Source organism: Eutrigla gurnardus, assembly GCF_963514095.1.
Source record: "Eutrigla gurnardus genome assembly, chromosome: 18".
Lineage (NCBI taxonomy): Eukaryota > Metazoa > Chordata > Actinopteri > Perciformes > Triglidae > Eutrigla > Eutrigla gurnardus.
The window spans coordinates 10,248,620-10,269,230 of record NC_139929.1 but is presented as its reverse complement, the minus strand read 5'-3'; the positions used below and the strand labels follow the sequence as shown (position 1 = coordinate 10,269,230).

The 20,611-nt window shown below is 41.9% G+C and overlaps 1 protein-coding gene across 3 annotated transcripts; it reads right to left on the bottom strand.

Annotated features, from left to right (window-relative positions):
- Positions 1-2,266: 2,266 nt before the first annotated feature.
- Positions 2,267-19,477, bottom strand: LOC311029288 (caspase recruitment domain-containing protein 8-like). Of its 3 annotated transcripts, none has more exons than XM_084034364.1 (2): positions 18,841-19,467; positions 2,267-4,731 (listed from the first exon to the last, which is right to left on the bottom strand). In XM_084034364.1, exon 2 carries the CDS (start codon positions 4,470-4,472, stop codon positions 2,412-2,414), a length of 2,061 nt encoding a protein of 686 aa, XP_083890490.1. In that variant the 5' UTR covers positions 4,473-4,731; positions 18,841-19,467; the 3' UTR covers positions 2,267-2,411. The 3 variants fall into 3 exon arrangements, with proteins under 3 accessions (XP_083890490.1, XP_083890489.1, XP_083890488.1); XM_084034363.1 differs by lacking the exon at positions 18,841-19,467 and adding an exon at positions 9,958-10,094; XM_084034362.1 differs by lacking the exon at positions 2,267-4,731 and adding an exon at positions 10,184-13,301 and having other exon boundaries at positions 18,841-19,477.
- Between the last annotated feature and the right edge of the window lie 1,134 nt (positions 19,478-20,611).

Sequence of the window (20,611 nt, the reverse complement as noted above, 5' to 3'; positions counted from 1 at the left end):
CTGAGAAACTAGTTCCTCAAAAAATGGATGATTCATGCAATGCGAGGTTAGTTTTGTTTCAAATATTATTCTATCAACACAGATATGTACATCGCCAGTCTAGTGTTTTAATTGATTTGCCTCAGGTGCACTCTGGAGTGGGCAAGACTGTTTTTAATGCCTGTCTAGCTAAGAACCGTTGACTTGCGTTAGCCATAGCATAAGCAAACTCGGCAACTAGAAGAACTGAATTAAATTTTTTGAAAACGTATCCAGACGTCTCAAACACACCGGCTCACTTGGAAAATAGGTCTTATGTCCAAAATTCCGAACTATCCCTTTAAGGAAAGGCGATAGGAGAACTCAAAAGGATTTAGGAAATGTCGACCGCGGTACTCAGAGAATCCGACCGGACTTTCACTAAGCTACGTCAATAGGCAAATTCGACTTGATGTAGCCGCCTGCAGCGCGCTACCTAACGTAATTCATTGTGGGTTGAAAGCGATGCATGATGGCTAGAATTGTGTCCAACTTAGCAGCCGACTCCAAAGACGTCACAGGGTCGCGACCATATCACGTGACCCAAAACATCGCGGGAACAAGTTTTTAAGAGCCGCTTCTTGCAGCGCTTGGCAGCGCGGTCTACGACGGCTGCAACCGGCTTGTCCACACCTCCGCTACAGCGGAATGGTTCTCATTGGTTAAAAGTTCAATGACGTGTGTTTGGTGTGTTTATAAAATCATTTCACCCCAAGGTGGCCGCCGAGTGCGGACCTGAACACACGTCATTAAACTTTTAACCAATAGAGAACCATTCCGCGTAGCGGAGGCATGGACAAGCCGGTTGCAGCCACCGTAGATCGCGCTGCCAAGTGCTGCAAGAAGCGGCTCTTAAAAACGTGTTGCCGCAATGTTTTGGGTCACATGATATGGTCGCGACCCTGTGACGTCTTTGCAGTCGGCTGCTAAGTCGGACACAATTCTAGCCATCATGCATCGCTTTCAACCCACAATACATCACGTTAGGTAGCGCGCTGCAGGCGGCTACATCAAGTCGAATTCGCCCATTGGCTGTCCCCACCACGTCAAGTCGAACACAGGTGCACTTCACGGACTTTTTTTAATTATTTTTTTTTATTTAACTTTATTAATAATTATATACATAACAAAAACTATCGCACCAGGGGAAACTTCAGGGACTTTGCACAAAGAATATGGTCTACCCAGTGGGGCTGGCTTTCTTCGTCGCTGATGAATTCGAGCCGAGGCATTTGAACTCCCCTTGTTGACGGAGGCTGAGGAATTTTCTCACGTGGGAAATACCACGTGATAATTCTAACCAACTAGGGCAACGTTGAGGGGAGTGTCTTATGTCCGCACTTAAGCCCTGATTATGCTTCCGCGTAGTGATCACGCAACGGCCACGCAACGGCCACGCAGTTGCTTGGAGACCGTGATGGTTCTGCGTTCAGGCCCTTGCGTTGGACGTAAGGGGGGTCCGCAAGGACGTAAGGGGTCCGCAAGCCCCCTTGCGTTGTGTCAACGCGGAAGCATAACTTGGGCATATAACAGGGCTAACATGTAGAGACAAACAACCATTCACAATCACATTCACACCTACGGGCAATTTAGAGTTACCAATTAACCTATCTCCATCATGCATGTCTTTGGACTGTGGGAGGAAGCCGGGGAACCCGGAGAGAACCCACGCTTACACATGCAAACTCCACACAGAAGGAACCCGGGACCCTCTTGCTGTGAGGCGAGAGTGCTACCCACTACACCACCGTGCAGCCCCCGACCGAGACTCTTGTGACTTATATCATCGTTATTTGTTTACCGTCTGGCTTTCACCCACTTATATTAATAATAAAAATTATAACAATAATAATAGTCATAATAAACTATTAGTAAAAAGGCTCAGCATTGTGTTTTAGTCATTTTTGTTCTCATCTTTTCTTGAATGCTTAAACTCCTCAAGCCCATTTAGTATGTAAACTAATTGGTCAATATTTGATATGTCATATTTTGGTTCTCAAAATTCACCAAATTGATGCATTAAAATTAAATTATTAGGAAACGGTTTGATACAAGCTGCAGAACAAAATCGCAACCAAATAGAAGTATTTAATCTCCTAAATATCACATTAAAAGAGGCATCATCAGTAAACAGAAACTCATGTCAGCCAGCAGATGGCTCTCAACCTCTTCAAAGTTTCCTGTCATGTTCTGTACAAACAGATCAGGGAGATTCCCAGAAGCACTTGAACTAGTTCACACACACCATCATCAACAGGAAATCCAATGACATTAGCTCAACAGTACACTAAAAAGATAAATACACTTTTATGAATAAACGGGGCAACAGTGTGCAGGATCTCTTGCTTAAAAAAACCATGTATGAACTGCAAGCATCGCCTGTTTGTTTAGCTTCACATCAACTCAAGATGTTCACAGAGGAAGGGGTCGGCCTCACAGAGGAACTCAATCATCTCTGAACTAGCAGCTTCGCCTTTCTTCCTCACCGTGTCGATAACAAAACGTGCTTTGTCTCTTTTGCTTTGCATCTCGTCCGCCGACTCCCTCTCAGAATCCGACATCACCGCTTTCTCAAACAGTTTGTCCAGCAGACTTTTGAGAACAGGTCCTGATATCCCATCGACGAAGCTGCTCCGTATGCCAAACAGCCTCTCGTTAGGCGGGAGATTCAGAGCGCTCGCCACACGGCACCTCTTGACACCTGTGGATGAAAGACAAACTCTTCTTTCCCAGACACTGTGGGAGCTGTTGGTGTCTCTCAAAATCAGCTTAATATGTTTCAGCGTTGTTTCCCAAATCACCTGGAATGATGGGAAGAAGTTGTCATAGTCGTCACAGTCAAACTCTGCTTCTGTGGGTTGAACTAAAACCGAGTCGTCTTCGGGACAAGTGGACAGAGTGTATTCCTGCTTGGGGTGTAGTTTACAGTGTGGGGACGTCTCTATGTAGCGCTCATCTCCATCTAACTTCTTCCTGAATCGCAGCACGTCCCGGAGCACCACGTTCCTCGGTAGCAACAACACATTGAGGAGGAATTCAGGATCAGGACCATCTGGAGGCCTGTAGAACAGCAGAACCAGCGCTCGGACCGGGTCAGGTGGCGAGTCTTCATCCTTGACATTACCGAAACCAGAAAACCCTGTGATGTTTATGACAACGTGAGATTCTGTTACCTTGTGAGGACTGATAAACTCAACGCCGTCATCGGTCACATGAGCGACTGACAGGAAATCACATCCGCCGGTGGAGCTGATCTCACAGTGTGGGAGATGAAGCCAGCACACAGACTGCTGCACACATTTGATGTCAAACAGGGGTCCTGCAGGCTTCTTGTGATGCTGGTCCAGTAGTCTCCTGTCCCAAGGGACAGTCCTGTAGACCACGTCCCCTCCTCCTTCTATATGAAACACCCAGCCTGTCACACTGCACAGGTCCAGGCCTGGGCAGGAGCACTGGAACAGGTAGGTTTCATCGTTTTCATCAGCAGCCATATCAGGTGTAAACTCCTCATATGTGGTTTTTAACAGCATGTCAGGTAAGCTTTCAGTTGATCTACAGGTCTTGCTCTCTTCAGAGGTTGTTCGACTCAGTGAAGGCATGCTGTGAGAACGAGGCGGGCAGCGGGAATCTCTCCTGGGTGGATCTCCCAGCAGGGTGTTTGTGACTAAGTAGTTCACAGCTTTAACAGGTACGTCCACTTCCAACAGGGCATCACTACACGCCCCTGGATCTCCGTCAGACTGCACAGAACAGAGCTCAAATCCATCTGGTGGTATGCTTCCTTCAGGGCAGACAGTTGAATCCTGGATGATCGTGGGTTTGCCTTGTGGACATGGAGGTCCAGCAACAGCTGGAATAATGAATTGAGAGCAGATGGGTGTAGCAGAGTCTGAATCACCACGAGTGGAGAGTTGAAGGGTGGGAGGACCAGCTGTTGCATTCAGCTCCATTTCCAGGGTTTTATCAGACTCTGCTGCAGAGGAGAGGCTTGTTACCATTGCTCTTTCTGTGAGTGCACCAGGTGGAGGTTGATAAAACATGTAGGCAGGGGAATCAGTGGTCAAAGCATTAAAGGAATATTTCTTATATTTTGGGAAGATGGGGCTCTTGACTCGCTTCCGAGCAAGTGCAGAAGACATCTGTATGTCGGGAGGCTGACCCGGGTCAAAATATGCTATGTTAGATGAACCAAACTGATGATGCTTTGTCTCAGACGGAAGACTACTAGTCCCTGTCTCAGACAGAGCACCACCACGCGGCTCATAGTCCGTCTTAGACAGAGGACCACCAAGCAGCTCATCGTATGACTCGTAAATTGGACGGCTTCGAAGGACTGGGGAGCGGGGCGAACTATCTCTGCAGATCCTGGACAGATCTCTCCTGATCGCTCTGGCGTCCCTGCTGAAACACGATTCTTCTCTTTCTTCTCCTGTATGTCTCACAGCTGACGTCATTATAACGCGTTCTCAAGTGTCACAATCAGAATATCTGGAGCTGAATGAGCAACAGAATCAAAGTGCTCTTGTTAGTCTTTTTGAGATGACGATAATGATGTTTTCTCTTGTTTTTAAGCTTCCTCTTCAGCCCCGGGAAAAATGCACTTCACATTGCTTTTTTCATGTCTCATCTTTTTCTTTTCACATGTATGATTATCTTTTAATCTCTTGATGTTTTTAAATGACGCCCATCCTGTTGTTTCTCCGGCTCTGCACCCTGAAATAAAATGACAAAAAATTTAAATCTCAAATTTTTCAGTTCATTTATTCAGCAGAATTTTTACAGATGTTTAACCACAAATGATAACCAGAATACATAATGCTGCAGGTAAATACTTTTACTCAACTTCTGTACAGTTTTGAGGTACTTTCTACTTCTCTACATCTATTTGATAACTTAAGTTTGTTGTTAATAAATCGATTCATACATTTTAATTCAATTGTTAAAACGAGCTCCATCTTTACCTGCTGCAACATCAAAATACAAATAAATCTTACATAAATCTATAAATATATATCTGAAAGGCAAAATCTCAACGTATTTATTTTGTATTTTGCTGCCAATACTACTTTTCCTTAAATACCATTTTGAATGCAGGACTTTTACCTAAGTAAAAGATTTGAATACTTCTTCCACCAGACATAACATTTTTAGTTAATATTAAGTCAAACCATTTTTAAAAAGTCGTACAGTGCGCTCAGAAGACCAACTGCTGTGGATGAGTTTTGCACTTGGAGACTTTTGATCGATTGCATGAAGCCTGGGCTGATGGTGTGTGGTGAGGCCTAGTCAGGCCTAGTCCTGAACAAAGACCTGTGAATACTCCTTGCTGTGACAAGCTGGATTCAACAGAAACAACAGAATCCCTTGAGCAATTTATTGCGGAAAGATATCAACTTGCCCGGATGGAAACTCCAGAAGCAAGCTTACCAAGTAATCCTACTGGAGTGAGGAAGAAGAAGGCTAAGAAAAAGTGGCAAGCTGTTGCAGCTGATGCCACCAAATCAACTCCTGAAAGATCAGGGCGTAAAAGATTACGCTCTGAAGAAGTAAGTGATGAGGATGAAGCTGATGGGGTCATGGAGGTTGAGATCGGCCTCCTGAAGTCAATTAATGATAGACTTGCTAAACTGAATGTGTTGGAGGTTATGATGAAAGACTTGAATCAACTTAAAGCTAGCCTTGAATACAGTCAGTGGCAAATTGATGAACTGCTGAGTGACAACAGGAACCGAAAGAAATCTGTGCAGGATATGGAGAGCAGGGTGAATGTGCTTGAAAAGGAGAACAAGCGCCTGTCTATGAGGAACAACTTGGTTTTCTCAGGAATTGCAGAGGAGGACAGTGTTGATTGTGAAACTGTTGTGAAGACCTTCATGACTGAACACCTGAAACTGCCAAGTGATGTGGTAAAATATGTCACTTTTTAAACATAAGGAGCTTGTGAAAAGCCGAGGAAAACAACTTAAAGGCACAAAGCTTGGAGTAAATGACCAATTTCCCCATGAACTCCTCAACAGGAGGAAGGTACTCTACCCCATAATGAAAGAACACAGACTTAGAAATGATTGCGTCTCTTTAGTGACAGACAAATTGTACATAAATAACCAACTGTATCGTGACCCCAAAACAACTCCCTGGTTATTCTGAGTTGGATGGATATCTGATGCAGGTCTTTAAACTATGGCAATTTCGACGATTCAAATTGGTTCTGTGAATTTAAAACTACCTAAGAAGGGATTACATATTGCACACATAAATGTTTGTAGTTTACCAAATAAAATGAACGAGATCTGTAACATGTTGAAAATCAATGATATGCATGTTCTAGCTATCACTGAGTCACATTTAGATAGCTCTATCACTGATGGGCAAGTCCATGTGGATGGGTATAATTTTATAAGAAAGGATAGGAATCGGAATGGTGGAGGTGTGGCAATGTATATTCAAAATCATCTGCCTTTTAAAAAGAGAGATGATCTAACAATGAATCACCTGGAGGCTGTATGGGTACAGATACATCTACCTTATCAAAAACCTCTAATAATTGGATGTGCATATCGACCCCCTTGCTCAAATGTGAACTATTTAGATGACTTATGTTCTAGTCTAGATAATGCAACTAATGATAATAAGGAAGTGTTTTTTTATGGGGGATCTGAATATAAATTGGTGTGATAACAAGAATAGCAATAAAACTAAATTATTGAGATTTACAGAGGGGTGTAATGAAACAGATGGTTAGAAATGCAACAAGGTGTTCTATAAGGAATGGCATACGTACTGAGACATGCATTGATCTGATTTTTACCAGTGTACCACAACAGTGTTCAAGTGCGTGTGTGTTTCCTGTTGGTTGGTCTGACCACAATATTGTATCCATAACCAGAATATCTAAGATTCCAAAGAGACCACCTAGAATAATAGTAAAGAGGAGTTTTAAAATATTTAATAGTGAGGAATTTAAGAGGGATTTGGCTGCATATCCCTGGGAATTAATATTTTTAGAGGACAACTTAGATCATGCCTCTGAATGTTTTACTGAACACTTAACTGAAGTGATGAATCAGCATGCTCCAATTAGGAAACGGACTGTTAAAGCTTGTTCTGCTCCATGGATAGATGACGAACTTAACAAAGTTTTTATGGAAAGAAATGAGGCAAAAGCTACATTTTTAAAATCAAACTTAGAATCTGACCAACGGAAATTAAATTGTGGTAAAAAGGCCTCTTTTTATAGAAAAGCATTCATGAAGTGTGGAAATGATTAAAAAAAACATGGAATACAGTCAGAGGATTGTTTGGAACAAAGGTTGCACAGTATCCATCATTTGTTGAGGAGAATGGAAGAGTGATCACAAAGCCTGTTGATGTTGCCAATCATTATGCTGTTTATTTTGAAAACAAAATCAACAGGCTAAGAAAAATGACAGATTTTTCCAGTTCTAAAGATAATCTCAATGATCTGATTGACAACAACATCATGCTAAGTAAAATGTGCTCTTTCTCCCTTTCCTTTGTACTGAAGAGGTTATCAAATTGCTGGAGTCACTTCCTGATGAGAAAGCTGCAGGCTATGATTTAATAGACAACAGGTTATTGAGGTATGCTGCACCGCAGATCGCTGACCCCTTGAGGTATTTGTTTAATTGGTTAATTGACACTGGTCACTTCCCTAGAGTATGGAAGAAAGCTAAGCTATGTCCAATTCCAAAAAATAGTAAAGAACCTGTCTCACCTGAGAACAGTCGGCCCATTAGTCTTTTACCTGCACTGAGTAAAATACTGGAAAGCATAATCAGTGGTCAGATTTGGTCATATATGGAAACTAATGATTTACTCTCTGCCAATCAACATGCAACTGCGACTGCTCTCATTGAGATGACAGATCAATGGCTAGAACAAATTTATTTGGGAAAATATGTTGGCGTACTATTTTGGGATTTTAGTGCAGCATTTGATTTGGTAGATCATAGTATATTATTGAAAAAGCTCCTTCATTATGGGTTCCAACAAACCGCTCTTGACTGGATTCATACTTATTTATCTGAAAGAACACAATCGTTTTTTTATAAATGGATCATATTCTACTCCTCTGAATATACAGTGTGGCGTGCCTCAAGGTAGTTGTCTTGGGCCTCTCCTCTATCTGTTATATACAAATGATATTTCATATGCTCTAGTACGATCAAAAATGACAATTTTTGCGGATGATACTACTGTGTATGTACCGGGGTATTCATGTGTAGACATACAGACATCACTACAGCAAGACCTTGAAACAATTAAGGATTGGGCTGATATGAACAAACTCGTATTGAATGTAAAGAAAACAAAAGTAATGCTTATTGGTTCTGTGAGGAAGAAGCAAACTCTGCCCTGTTTACAGCTCATGACAAACGGTACAATGATGGAACAAATAGATGAGACTAGACTGTTGGGTGTTCAACTCGACAGTCATCTGTCTTGGACACCACACATATCTAATCTATGTAAGAAGCTGGTTCAGACTGCTGTTATGGTTGGTAGAATAGCCAAATATTTACCCACAAAAATATTAAGACAAGTGACCCAGGCTTTAATTGTCAGTCAGGTGAATTATTGTGCTGCCGTTTGGGGTAATGCTGGAGTGGGAGAAATAAGTAGAACCCAGGCTGCACAAAATAAGGCTGCAAGAATTATTCTTAGATGTCCAAATGATACCCCCCTATTGAAGAGCGATACAAAAAACTAGAGTGGTCATATATCAGGGATATAATAGCTAGAAATGTTCTTAAATTATTTTATAACTTACATGTTAAAAAGATGCCAAAACCGTTGATAAGCAGATTCCAGCAGGTAAAAGACAGACATTTAGTTAGCACAAGAGCAGCTAGCACAAGTGATTATGTTTCACCCAGGACTAGGCTTGTAACTGGTAAAAGGATGTTTTGTTTTCGGGCTGTAAAGCTATGGAATTGTTTACCTGATCTCACTAGGAATTTACCAGAAAAACATTTTAAACAAAACATTAGGGGTATTTTCTAAGAAGTATTTGAACTCTTTTATTGTAATTGCATGACTGTGATTGAGGGTATAGTTTTTATGTAATATTATCTGTATAAGTTTTGTTTTGTGTGTATAATGCCATTCATGTGTTGTAATGTATGTTTTTTGGTTTGTGTCTGTTCTATATTGTGTTTCAGTTATACTGTATTGTGTTTGTATTGTATTCTGTAATGTTTTTATGCTATGGACTATTGGAAGAATAGCCCAATTGGGCTAAAAGAGATCCAAATAAATAAAAATAAAAAAAAATCTTGGTCAGAGAAGGTTAAAGAAGAAAAAAAAAACAATCAACAAGCAATTAAATGGTAAAAATATATATAAAATATTCAATTAATGCAGAATTATTCAAATTTCCACCCAATTAACAGCATTAATAAAAAATACTCAAGGTCAACGGCAGGTTAATTTAATTTTAAAGTATAAAATTATTAGCATAAAAATGTACTTTAAGTTCTTAAAGTAAAAAGATTTGTCAGAATGGTCCATTTCAGAATTATATATAGGCCTATATATATTACATTTGAATTATTGATGCATTCATGTGTTAATTTAATGTTGCAGCCGGTAAAGGTGGAGCTCAGCATCAATACACGTAAATCGTAATCTATATTATTACATCCAAATGTATTTGTTGATACAATTTGATGTATGATTAATCTGAATCTGCAAAGTAACAAAATAGAAAACACATGTAGTGGAGTAGAAGTATGAAGTAGCAGAAAAGGGAAATACTCAAGTAAAGTACAAATACTTCAAATTGTACTTAAGTTCAGCACTACATATATTTAGAATAAACCAAACATCCTCATAAATGCACTTCATAAAAACGTTATTTCTCACAATGGCTAATTATAGGTTTGAGCTATTAATGCAGATAGTTTGTCTCAGACTTACCGGTGAGCTGCACAATGAGTTCAACCTTCAACATTAAAAGAAAAAAAAATTAAAATGTCAGAGATGGTTGGTGAGTCTGCGTTTTCTTCCTCTTCCTGATTTGTTCTCAACTGTTAAGAGGGGCACACCCAAGTCACAACTCTCCCACAAAAGTCATCAGATATACATAAAAAAAAGTAGAAATGCACCACGGATCTATCAGAACGATTTATTAGTGATGGGCAAAGGGAAGCTTCGAAACAATTCGAAGAGATGTTTCAGTATGTGTTGAAGCCTTGAAACGAATAGGAAACCTGACTCTACAGTGGCATCTAGTGGCCACTTATGTGAACTACATGCTCTGGCCAAAGAAAACTCCTAAATATGTGCCACTATGAAATGAGCCGGTCTTAGGTTTCCTTAAGTTAAGTAGAATACAGGTTGAATTAAAGAAACATTATTAAAAATAAATAAATAAATGACACATTGTAATATGCAATACAATAAAAGATTTGTATTCAAAAATAATATTTGTTCAGCTCTTTTTGAGCCGAGTCCGTTTCTTTTTTTGGATAACACTTCCCCTGCTTTTGAAAAAATCCTTTCACGGGGTACACTTGTTGCAGGGACACTTAAACATTTCTTAGTCAGTTGGTACACTAAAAAGATAAACACACTTTTATGAATAAACTGGAGAACAGTGTGCAGGATCTCTTGCTTAAAAAACCCCTGCATGAACTGCAAGCATCGCCTGTTTGTTTAGCTTCACATCAACTCAAGATGTTCACAGAGGAAGGGGTCGGCCTCACAGAGGAACTCAATCATCTCTGAACTAGCAGCTTCGCCTTTCTTCCTCACCGTGTCGATAACAAAGCGTGCTTTGTCTCTTTTGCTTTGCATCTCGTCCGCCGACTCCCTCTCAGAATCCGACATCACCGCTTTCTCAAACAGTTTGTCCAGCAGACTTTTAAGAACAGGTCCTGATATCCCATCGACGAAGTTGCTCCGTATGCCAAACAGCCTCTCGTTAGGCGGGAGATTCAGAGCGCTCGCCACACGGCGCCTCTTGACACCTGTAGATGAAAGACAAACTCTTCTTTCCCAGACACTGAAGCTGTTGGTGTCTCTCAAAATCAGCTTAATATGTTTCAGCGTTGTTTCCCAATTCACCTGGAATGACGGGAAGAAGTTGTCATAGTCGTCACAGTCAAACTCTGCTTCTGTGGGTTGAATTAAAACCGAGTCGTCTTCGGGACAAGTGGACAGAGTGTATTCCTGCTTGGGGTGTAGTTTACAGTGTGGGGACGTCTCTATGTAGCTCTCATCTCCATCTAACTTCTTCCTGAATCGCAGCACGTCCCGGAGCACCACGTTCCTCGGTAGCAGCAACACATTGAGGAGGGATTCAGGATCAGGACCATCTGGAGGCCTGTAGAACAGCAGAACCAGCGCTCGGACCGGGTCAGGTGGTGAGTCTTCATCCTTGACATTACCGAAACCAGAAAACCCATTGATGTTTATGACAACGTGAGATTCTGTTACCTTGTGAGGACTGATAAACACAACCCTGTCATCGGTCACATGAGCGACTGACAGGGAATCACATCCGCCGGTGGAGCTGATCTCACAGTGTGGGAGATGAAGCCAGCACACAGACTGCTGCACACATTTGATGTCAAACAGGGGTCCTGCAGGCTTCTTGTGATGCTGGTCCAGTAGTCTCCTTTCCCAAGGGACAGTCCTGTAGACCACGTCCCCTCCTCCTTCCATGTGAAACACCAAGCCTGTCACACTGCACAGGTACAGGCCTGGGCAGGAGCACTGGAACAGGTAGGTTTCATCGTTTTCATCAGGAGCCATATCAGGTGTAAACTCCTCATATGTGGTTTTTAACAGCATGTCAGGTAAGCTTTCAGTTGATCTACAGGTCTTGCTCTCTTCAGAGGTTGTTCGACTCAGTGAAGGCATGCTGTGAGAACGAGGCGGGCAGCGCGAATCTCTCCTGGGTGGATCTCCCAGCAGGGTGTTTGTGACTAAGTAGTTCACAGCTTTAACAGGTACGTCCATTTCCAACAGGACATCACTACACGCCCCTGGATCTCCGTCAGACTGCACAGAACAGAGCTCAAATCCATCTGGTGGTATGCTCCCAGAGACAGTTGAATCCTGGATGATCGTGGGTTTGCCTTGTGGACATGGAGGTCCAGCAACAGCTGGAATAATGAATTGAGAGCAGATGGGTGTAATGGCAGATCCAAATTTGAAGCTTGGGTCACCATCATCTGTGTCCTTTCTGTTTGGAAGATGTATGTAAGGGCCTGATAAAGGTGGAGACAGCACACTCGAGGAGGAGGAGTCAGCACACCCGAACCAGATGCCTCCACACAACTCATCCAGTTCTTTGTGTCTCTGATGAGATGCAGCAGAGTCTGAACCACCACTAGTGGAGAGTTGAAGGGTGGGAGGACCAGCTGTTGCATTCAGCTCCATTTCCAGGGTTTTATCAGACTCTGCTGCAGAGGAGAGGCTTGTTACCGTTGCTCTTTCTGTGAGTGCACCAGGTGGAGGTTGATCTAACATGTAGGCAGGGGAATCAGTGGTCAAAGCATTAAAGGAATATTCCTTATATTTTTTCACTTTTGGGAAGATGACTCGCTTCCAAGCAAGTGCAGAAGACATCTCTATGCCACGTGGCTCATAGTCCCTCTTAGACAGAGGACCACCAAGCAGCTCATCGTATGTCTCAGACAGAGGACAACCAAGCTGCTCATAGTTCCCCTCAGACAGAGAATAAGCAACCCACTCATCGTCTGTGTCAGACAGAGCATCATCACACGGCTCATCGTATATATCGGACTGAAGAAGACAAAACTGCTCAAAGTGCTCCTTAGACAGAGCCCCTGCTGTACCGGACGTAAGAAGACACAAATTCACATAGTTCTCCTCAGACAGAGGACTTCCAAACTGAGGCTGGCGAATTCGAGTTGGACGGCTTCGAAGGACTGGGGAGCGGGGCGACCTATCTCTGCAGATCCTGGACAGAGCTCTCCTGATCGCTCTGGCTGCCTTGCTGAAACACGATTCTTCTCTTTCTTCTCCTGTATGTCTCACAGCTGACGTCATTATAACGCGTTCTCAAGTGTCACAATCAGAATATCTGGAGCTGAATATCACTTGTTAGTCTTTTTGAGATGACGATAATGATGTTTTCGCTTGTTTTTAAGCTTCCTCTTCAGCCCCGGGAAAAATGCACTTCACATGGCTTTTTTCACGTCTCATCTTTTTCTTTTCACATGTATGATTATCTTTTAATCTCTTGATGTTTTTAAATGACGCCCATCCTGTTGTTTCTCCTGCTCTGCACCCTGAAATAAAATGACAAAAAATGTAAATCTCTAATCTTTCAGTTCATTTATTCAACAGAATTTGTACAGGTGTTTAACCACAAATGATAACCAATATACTAGAATACACAATGCTGCAGGTAAATACTTTTACTTAACTTCTGTACAGTTTTGAGGTACTTGTATTTGCATTTGATGCATCTTTCAACTTCTCTACATCTATTTGATAACTTAAGTTTGTTGTTAATAAATCAATTCATACATTTTAATTCAATTGTTAAAACGAGCTCCATCTTTACCTGCTGCAACATCAAAATACAAATAAATCTTACATAAATCTATAAATATGTATCTGAAAGGCAAAATCTCAACGTACTTATTTTGTATTTTGCTGCCAATACTACTTTTCCTTCTCTTTGCTCAATTGCACAGGAGTCCCTAATCATATGAAGTGATTAGTAGTCAGACAGAAAATATATATTTTTTTTAAATAATTGATTCCTCATTTCAGTTATTTTTCAGTCACATCCTACAAATTTGAGGATTGCATGCCTCCTTGTCATACATGATAGTAGACTTTTACTATATTTGGGTCACTGCAAGTTATACTTATTTTCATTTTAAATGAATGTGATGGATCTTCTTCAATGCAATCGACTAATTCTGTCTATAAAAGGTGGTCATACCACTGGATTCGGGACGTTATGCAGAACCTTAAACTGGAAAAGATCAGATGTACCCTCAACGGCTCCATCAACAGATTCCACAAAACCTGGGACTCTCTAATAACTTATGTGAACAATTTACCTGGTCTGGAACTGGAACTCTGAATCATTACATCTGCCCTTGAACAAATTCTGTAATAAGAAGTATTAAGTGCACTTGTTGTTGGTTTTTTTGTTTGTCTGTTTTTTTTTTCCCCCTTGTCTTTGCCTGTCTATTGTCTATGACTAGTTTGTCACGTTGATTTTGGGTTTGAAATGTCTCTGTCTATTGTCGGGACTGTTTGTTATAGTTATTTGTAATACAGAGAATATGATTGTTTTATATGCTAACAGAAAATTACAAATAAAGTGTTTAAAAAAAAAAAAAAAAAAAGGTGGTCATTTTATCTGACCAACAGCCAAAAATATAAGGATATTTAATCAGTTAACAAATATTGAGTGATCCTTCAAGCAAAGCCGCGGTGAAAAACGTACTTAAAGTATTAAAAGTAGAACCTGTGACTGTAGCCTACTCGTTGAGGTGGAGCTCATTTTTTACCAGTTCATTAATTTTTCATTATGGATCTATTTGCTGATTATACCGTCCATTAATTACTTTTCCTTATAACAAGACATTTGAGTAACTTTAAGGAAATTAACCTGTATGTAACTTATACAACAAAATAAAACTGCCAATCGGGTACGTTATGCTAGTAGCACTCGTAAGACGGCTAGTTAGTAACTAGCGGCTCTAATAATAGGCCTAAACAGGAGGACAGCAGCGCTTATTTAAGGGGGAATCCTCGCGGCTCGTTTGGCTCATCAACGTTCTGTTTTCCCTAGTGATGGGCAAAGGGAAGCTTCGAAACAGTTTGAAGCGATGTTTCAGTATGTGTTGAAGCCTTGAAACGAATATGAAACCTGACTCTACAGTGGCATCTAGTGGCCACTTCTGTGAACTATGCTCTGGCCAAAGAAAACTCCTAAATATGTGCCACTATGAAATGAGCCGGTCTTAGGTTTCCTAAAGTTAAGTAGAATACAGGTTGAATTAAAGAAACATTAAAAATAAATAAATGACACATTGTTATATGCAATACAATAATCAAAGATTTTTATTCAAAAATAATATTTGTTCAGCTCTTTTTGAGCTGAGTCCGTTTCTTTTTTTGGATGACACTTCCCCTGCTTTTGAAAAAATCCTTTCACAGGGTTCACTTGTTGCAGGGACACTTAAACATTTCTTAGTCAGTTGGTACAAATTAGGGAAGACAGCACGTCGCTCTTGCCAGTATTTCAAAGGATCTGCCCGTCTTGGAATAGCCGTTTCGAAACAGAGGCGTTCCTTCAATCACTGAACTACAGTCACGTGACATGGGCGTTTCAGAACCGCTTTTCGGCACAACATTTCGAAACGTTTCGATCCGGGGGTGCAGTCGAATAGTCAAAAAATAAGGTCCTAACTCCTATTCCTATCTCCTATTCATTGACCTCTGGGGAAAACGTCACGGGGTTAAGGAAAGGTCTACCGCGGTGCTCAGAGAATCCGACCGTACTTTCACTAAGCTACGTCATTAGGCGAATTCGACTTGATGTAGCCGCCTGCAGCGCGCTACCTAACGTGATGTATTGTGGGTTGAAAGCGATGCATGATGGCTAGAATTGTGTCCGACTTAGCAGCCGACTGCAAAGACGTCACAAGGTACGTGTCCACAGGGGCGATTTTAAACGCGTGTGGACGCGCCGCTTCCCAGTATTGCACGCTTGGTGGGCTGCCACTAGAGGATGATTGACAGGCGCTCTCCTTTAAACAACACATTTTTGCGAGCGTTCGCGAGCGTTCCCGAGGCGACAAGTCGAGCGCGGCGCCTCTGATTAGCATAAAGTAGATTCGACTTCAACTTTAGGCAAATGAGGAGCGGCCAACTCGCGCGCCGTCTCTCGACATTCGCCGCGACGCTACCAGAATGCATTGCACAGCTTTTCACATAGACAATAGGCTCGTTCGGGATGGTCTTGGCTTGACTTGACTTGACTTATCACGCCGACGAGAGCTGCAGGTGTCTGAGGGGGCGGGCTCTAAAAGAGACGGCAGGCAAACGCCGTCAAGTCGGACAACAAAGTCAACGTGACTATGGTGCTCAAGCGATAGAACGCAGCAGCAAACCAAAGAGGATATGTTTTATATATATATAAAACATATATATTACACACACACACACACATACATATATACATAAATACATACATACACACACACACACACGCAAGGCAACATGTGGAAGGCATTCTTTTTTCCAGTATATTTGTATTATCATTCTATGTTTCTATTAACCAGACCTCACATATAATAGGCCTACTCACAACACAATGCACGGAACTTTAGATCAAGCCATGAGATCAATTGCGACCAAAATAAAAAGTATCATTTCACCACAAGGTGGCCGCCGAGTGCGGACCTGAACACACGTCATTGAACTTTTAACCAATGAGAACCATTCCGCTGTAGCGGAGGTGTGGACAAGCCAGTTGCAGCCACCGTTCACCGCGCTGCCAAGCGCCGCAAGAAGCGGCTCTGAAAAACTTGTTCTCGCGATGTTTTGGGTCACGTGATATGGTCGCGATATATATATATAAAACATATCCTCTTTGGTTTGCTGCTGCGTTCTATCGCTTGAGCACCATAGTCACGTTGACTTTGTTGTCCGACTTGACGGCGTTTGGCTACGGTCTCTTTTAGAGCCCGCCCCCTCAGACACCTGCAGCTCTCGTCGGCGTGATAAGTCAAGTCAAGTCGAACAAGCCTATTATAACACGGCCGCTGATGATTGACAGCTGATGATCGGCACCGGCGATTGACGTATTTGCGCTGGAGAAACTACAATAACGGACTACAAAAAGCGCATCGTCCACTTCTCCACATGTTGGTTTTATAAACAGCTGGTTCACTGACGGCTTCAGGTCCAGCAGCTCCTGTTTGACCGGTTGCTTTATTTACGTTTCATTTGTGGTTTTAGTTTCGTTTTTGTCAAGCTTGTAACATGATTGAAATAAATAAAACAAATAAAAAACATTTGATTATCATCACTGTCCACACACATTTATCAACACTATTCCAATTGCTATATGTCTGCATGAAAGTAATTGTTAAATATGCAAATGCACATATCGTTTGTTTTCATTAACGGCCGAGGTGTGTGGCACTTTAAATGTTGCTCTCGCAAAGATCGCAAAATCTCCTTTCCTATGGCATAGGAAGGTCCGTTGCATCCTATGCTAAAGGAGCTCTGAAAGGAAGCATTGGAGCTCCTTTCCTTTGCATTTAGAGAATTCGAACAGCTCTTATCATGGCGGCCACTTGTTTACTTCCGGGTCACTTCTTCAGTTAGGAACCTTCCTAAGCAAAAAAGACTATTCGACTGAAAGGTTTTTTGTAGTCTGGGAGTGCTAATACTGATGTGCTCACTAAAACCTGTTTTAGTTGTTTGAAGGATTGTTCTGCCTCCTGCGTCCAAATAATATTATCCCCGGCTGCCATAGGTTGATCATAGATTAGACCCTGCAGTGGTTGTGCTAATTCAGCGTAGTTAGCAATCCATTGCCTGCAAAAGCCTGTCATGTCTAAGAATGACATAATTTGCTTTTTTTTTTGTTTTTGGTTGTGGAGCTTGCAGAATAGCTTCTTTTCGTTTGTCATCGAGATGTTTTCCTTCCTGAGATATGTTTAAACCCAAATACTTCACAGTTTGTTTCCAGAACTGGAGTTTGTTTCTACTTGCCTTGTGACCTTGTTCAGCTAAAAACTTCAGCAGCACCAGAGTGTCTGTTTTACAGTCAGCTTGAGTTTTTGAAGCTATCAAAATATCATTGACATACAACAGAATTTGACTTTGTTTTGGTGGGTTAAATTTGGCTAGATAAGAAGGCATTGCCTGCGAGAAAATGGTAGGACTTTCACAATATCCCTGAGGGATCCTTGTGTAAGTGTAAGGCACTAGGGGCGCCTTTTGGTATCACACCTGTAGATGGTGCTGCCTTTTTGACTGGAAACAGAGGTGTGTTTCAGGGTGACTCAGGACATTCTATGATGATTCCTGCTTTAGCCAGATCTTTTATGATTGGTTCTATGCCTGCTTCGGCCTCTGGTTTTAGTGGATACTGACGTTGATATGGTCTGAATGATCCTTTTGGTGTAATTTTTATCGGTTCTATATCTTTTATTTTGCCCACATCTGCAGACCCAGTTGACCATAATATTGGTGGAACACCTGTTAACTGATGTTCTTCTTCTTCAGTTAATTGGTATCATTCTGCCACGTTTGGTTTGTTCCCCTCTTTTAGATGAACAGCCTTTGTACCGTTTTGTTACCCAATTTAGCTGCATGATATAAATCTCCAATTTGGGTGAAAAGCTAACTCCCCAATAAGTAAAATGGGCATAGTTTTGAGATTGCCATCGATGTGTGTACTTTTCTTTTGGTGATAGGATCCTTGATCCACACTGGGTCGCACATTGGTTCGATCATCACATGCCCTGTGGCTGATTTAACTCTGAGTCCGTCTGACCTTGATCTAATTAGACCCCCAGCATCTTCCTCCCGCACAACTGATTTGCATGCTCCGGTATCGCACAGGAATTTTATTTTGCGATTGTTTACTTTTAATGTAACAAACGGCTTCTCTCCGAGGCTTAACAAGACGTCTATTGTTACAACTGAAAGGACTTTATCTGCCTCTGTGTCTGCTCCCTGTGCGTGTGTGTGTGCAGAGATCCTGTGTGCTGTTTGTGTGTGTGTGTGTGTGTGTGTGTGTGTGTATGTGTGTATGTGATGAAATAAGAGGATTGAATGTCTTACCGCTACGGGTTTTACCCCCTTGTTCTGCGTCCCATGGGTGCCCTGGTATTTGCGGAGTGGAGGCTTCTGGCGGTTCGGAGGAGGCCGGAACATGTGCCGGCCTGGGGTGGAGTGGAGGTGGCCGCAGATGAGGCCGATCCGGGTAGGGGATGGGACAGGCCTCGGACCCAGAGGGACTTCGTCATCATCTCTCCGTTGTTCTCGGCGGGAATAAAGAACAGGACAAAGATTAGAACTTGTCTGTTTGTGTGCTTCTTTTTCTTTTCTCTCCTGCTCTAGTTTTTTATTCCTGTCTTCCTTTTTCTGCTTTTCCAGTTCTAATTTTTCTTTCTATCTACCTCCTCTTGCTTTTTCTGTTCGACTTTCTTAATCCTATCTTCCTCCTCCTGCCTCGCCTGTTCTAATGTTCTCTTTCTATCTTCTTCCTCTTGCTTTTCCTGTTCGACTTTCTTATTTCTACTCAGCTTCCGTGTTCCGGCCACAACATGAATGGCTGTTACCCATCATATTTTATTTATATCTAGTTCACTCTATTCTATTTTATTCTGTATAGATTGTGTGTGTGTATATATATATATATATATATATATATATATATATATATATATATATATATACGAACAACTTTTAACAAACAATAAAAAAAAAATACACATAAAAAACTCAAGTTTGTCTTACCTGAGTACTGCGCGGTTTTGATAACTCAGGCGGCCTGGGGGATCAAAGTAGTTCACTTCGTTCCAAAGACGTGTTTACTGGCCTCAAGACCCAGTACTTTGAGGAAGGGATCAAAGTAGCCAAAGACGTACCTTATACTGTTCTTAGACCCAGTACTCTTAGGTGCTTGACCTCGTATTTTTACTGACTTAGCAAGACTCCCTCCTAATCAAAACTAGTCAGATAGGAGAATCCCTCCTCTTGCTTTTCCTGTTCGACTTTCTTAATCCTATCTTCCTCCTCCTGCCTCGCCTGTTCTAATGTTCTCTTTCTATCTTCTTCCTCTTGCTTTTCCTGTTCGACTTTCTTATTTCTTTCTACTCAGCTTCCGTGTTCCGGCCGCAACACGAATGGCTGTTACCCATCATATTTTATTTATATCTAGTTCACTCTATTCTATTTTATTCTGTATAGATTGTGTGTGTGTATATATATATATATATATATATATATATATATATATTTATAGCCACCTGCTCTACATGGATGACATCAAGCTGTACGCCAGGAGCGAGCGAGAAATAGACTCACTGATCCACACCACCAGGATCTACAGTGATGATATAGGAATATCATTCGGATTGGACAAGTGTGGCCGGATGGTCTCAAAGAGAGGCAAGATGATCAGGACTGAGGGAATCGACCTACCAGAGGGCAACATAGGTGATATCCAAGACAGCTACAAGTACCTTGGCATCCCACAGGCTAATGGAAACCATGAAGAAGCCACAAGGAAATCAACCACAGCCAAATACCTCCAGAGAGTAAGGCAGGTCCTGAAAAGTCAGCTGAATGGTAAGAACAAGGTCCGAGCCATCAACATGTACGCACTACCAGTCATCAGATACCCTGCTGGTATGATAAGCTGGCCAAAGGAGGTGCTAGAAGCCACAGATATCAGGACTAGAAAGCTCCTCACCATGCACGAAGGGTTCCACCCCAAGTCCAGCACCCTGAGGCTATACACTAAGCGGAAAGAGGGAGGCTGAGGGCTAGTGAGCGTCAAGGCCACAGTCCAGGATGAAACATCGAAAATTCGAGATTACATCGAAAA

Bases quoted from the DNA above. Each gene is read 5' to 3' on its own strand.
- LOC311029288 (XM_084034362.1), bottom strand. From the start codon at position 13,059: ATGACGTCAGCTGTGAGACATACAGGAGAAGAAAGAGAAGAATCGTGT.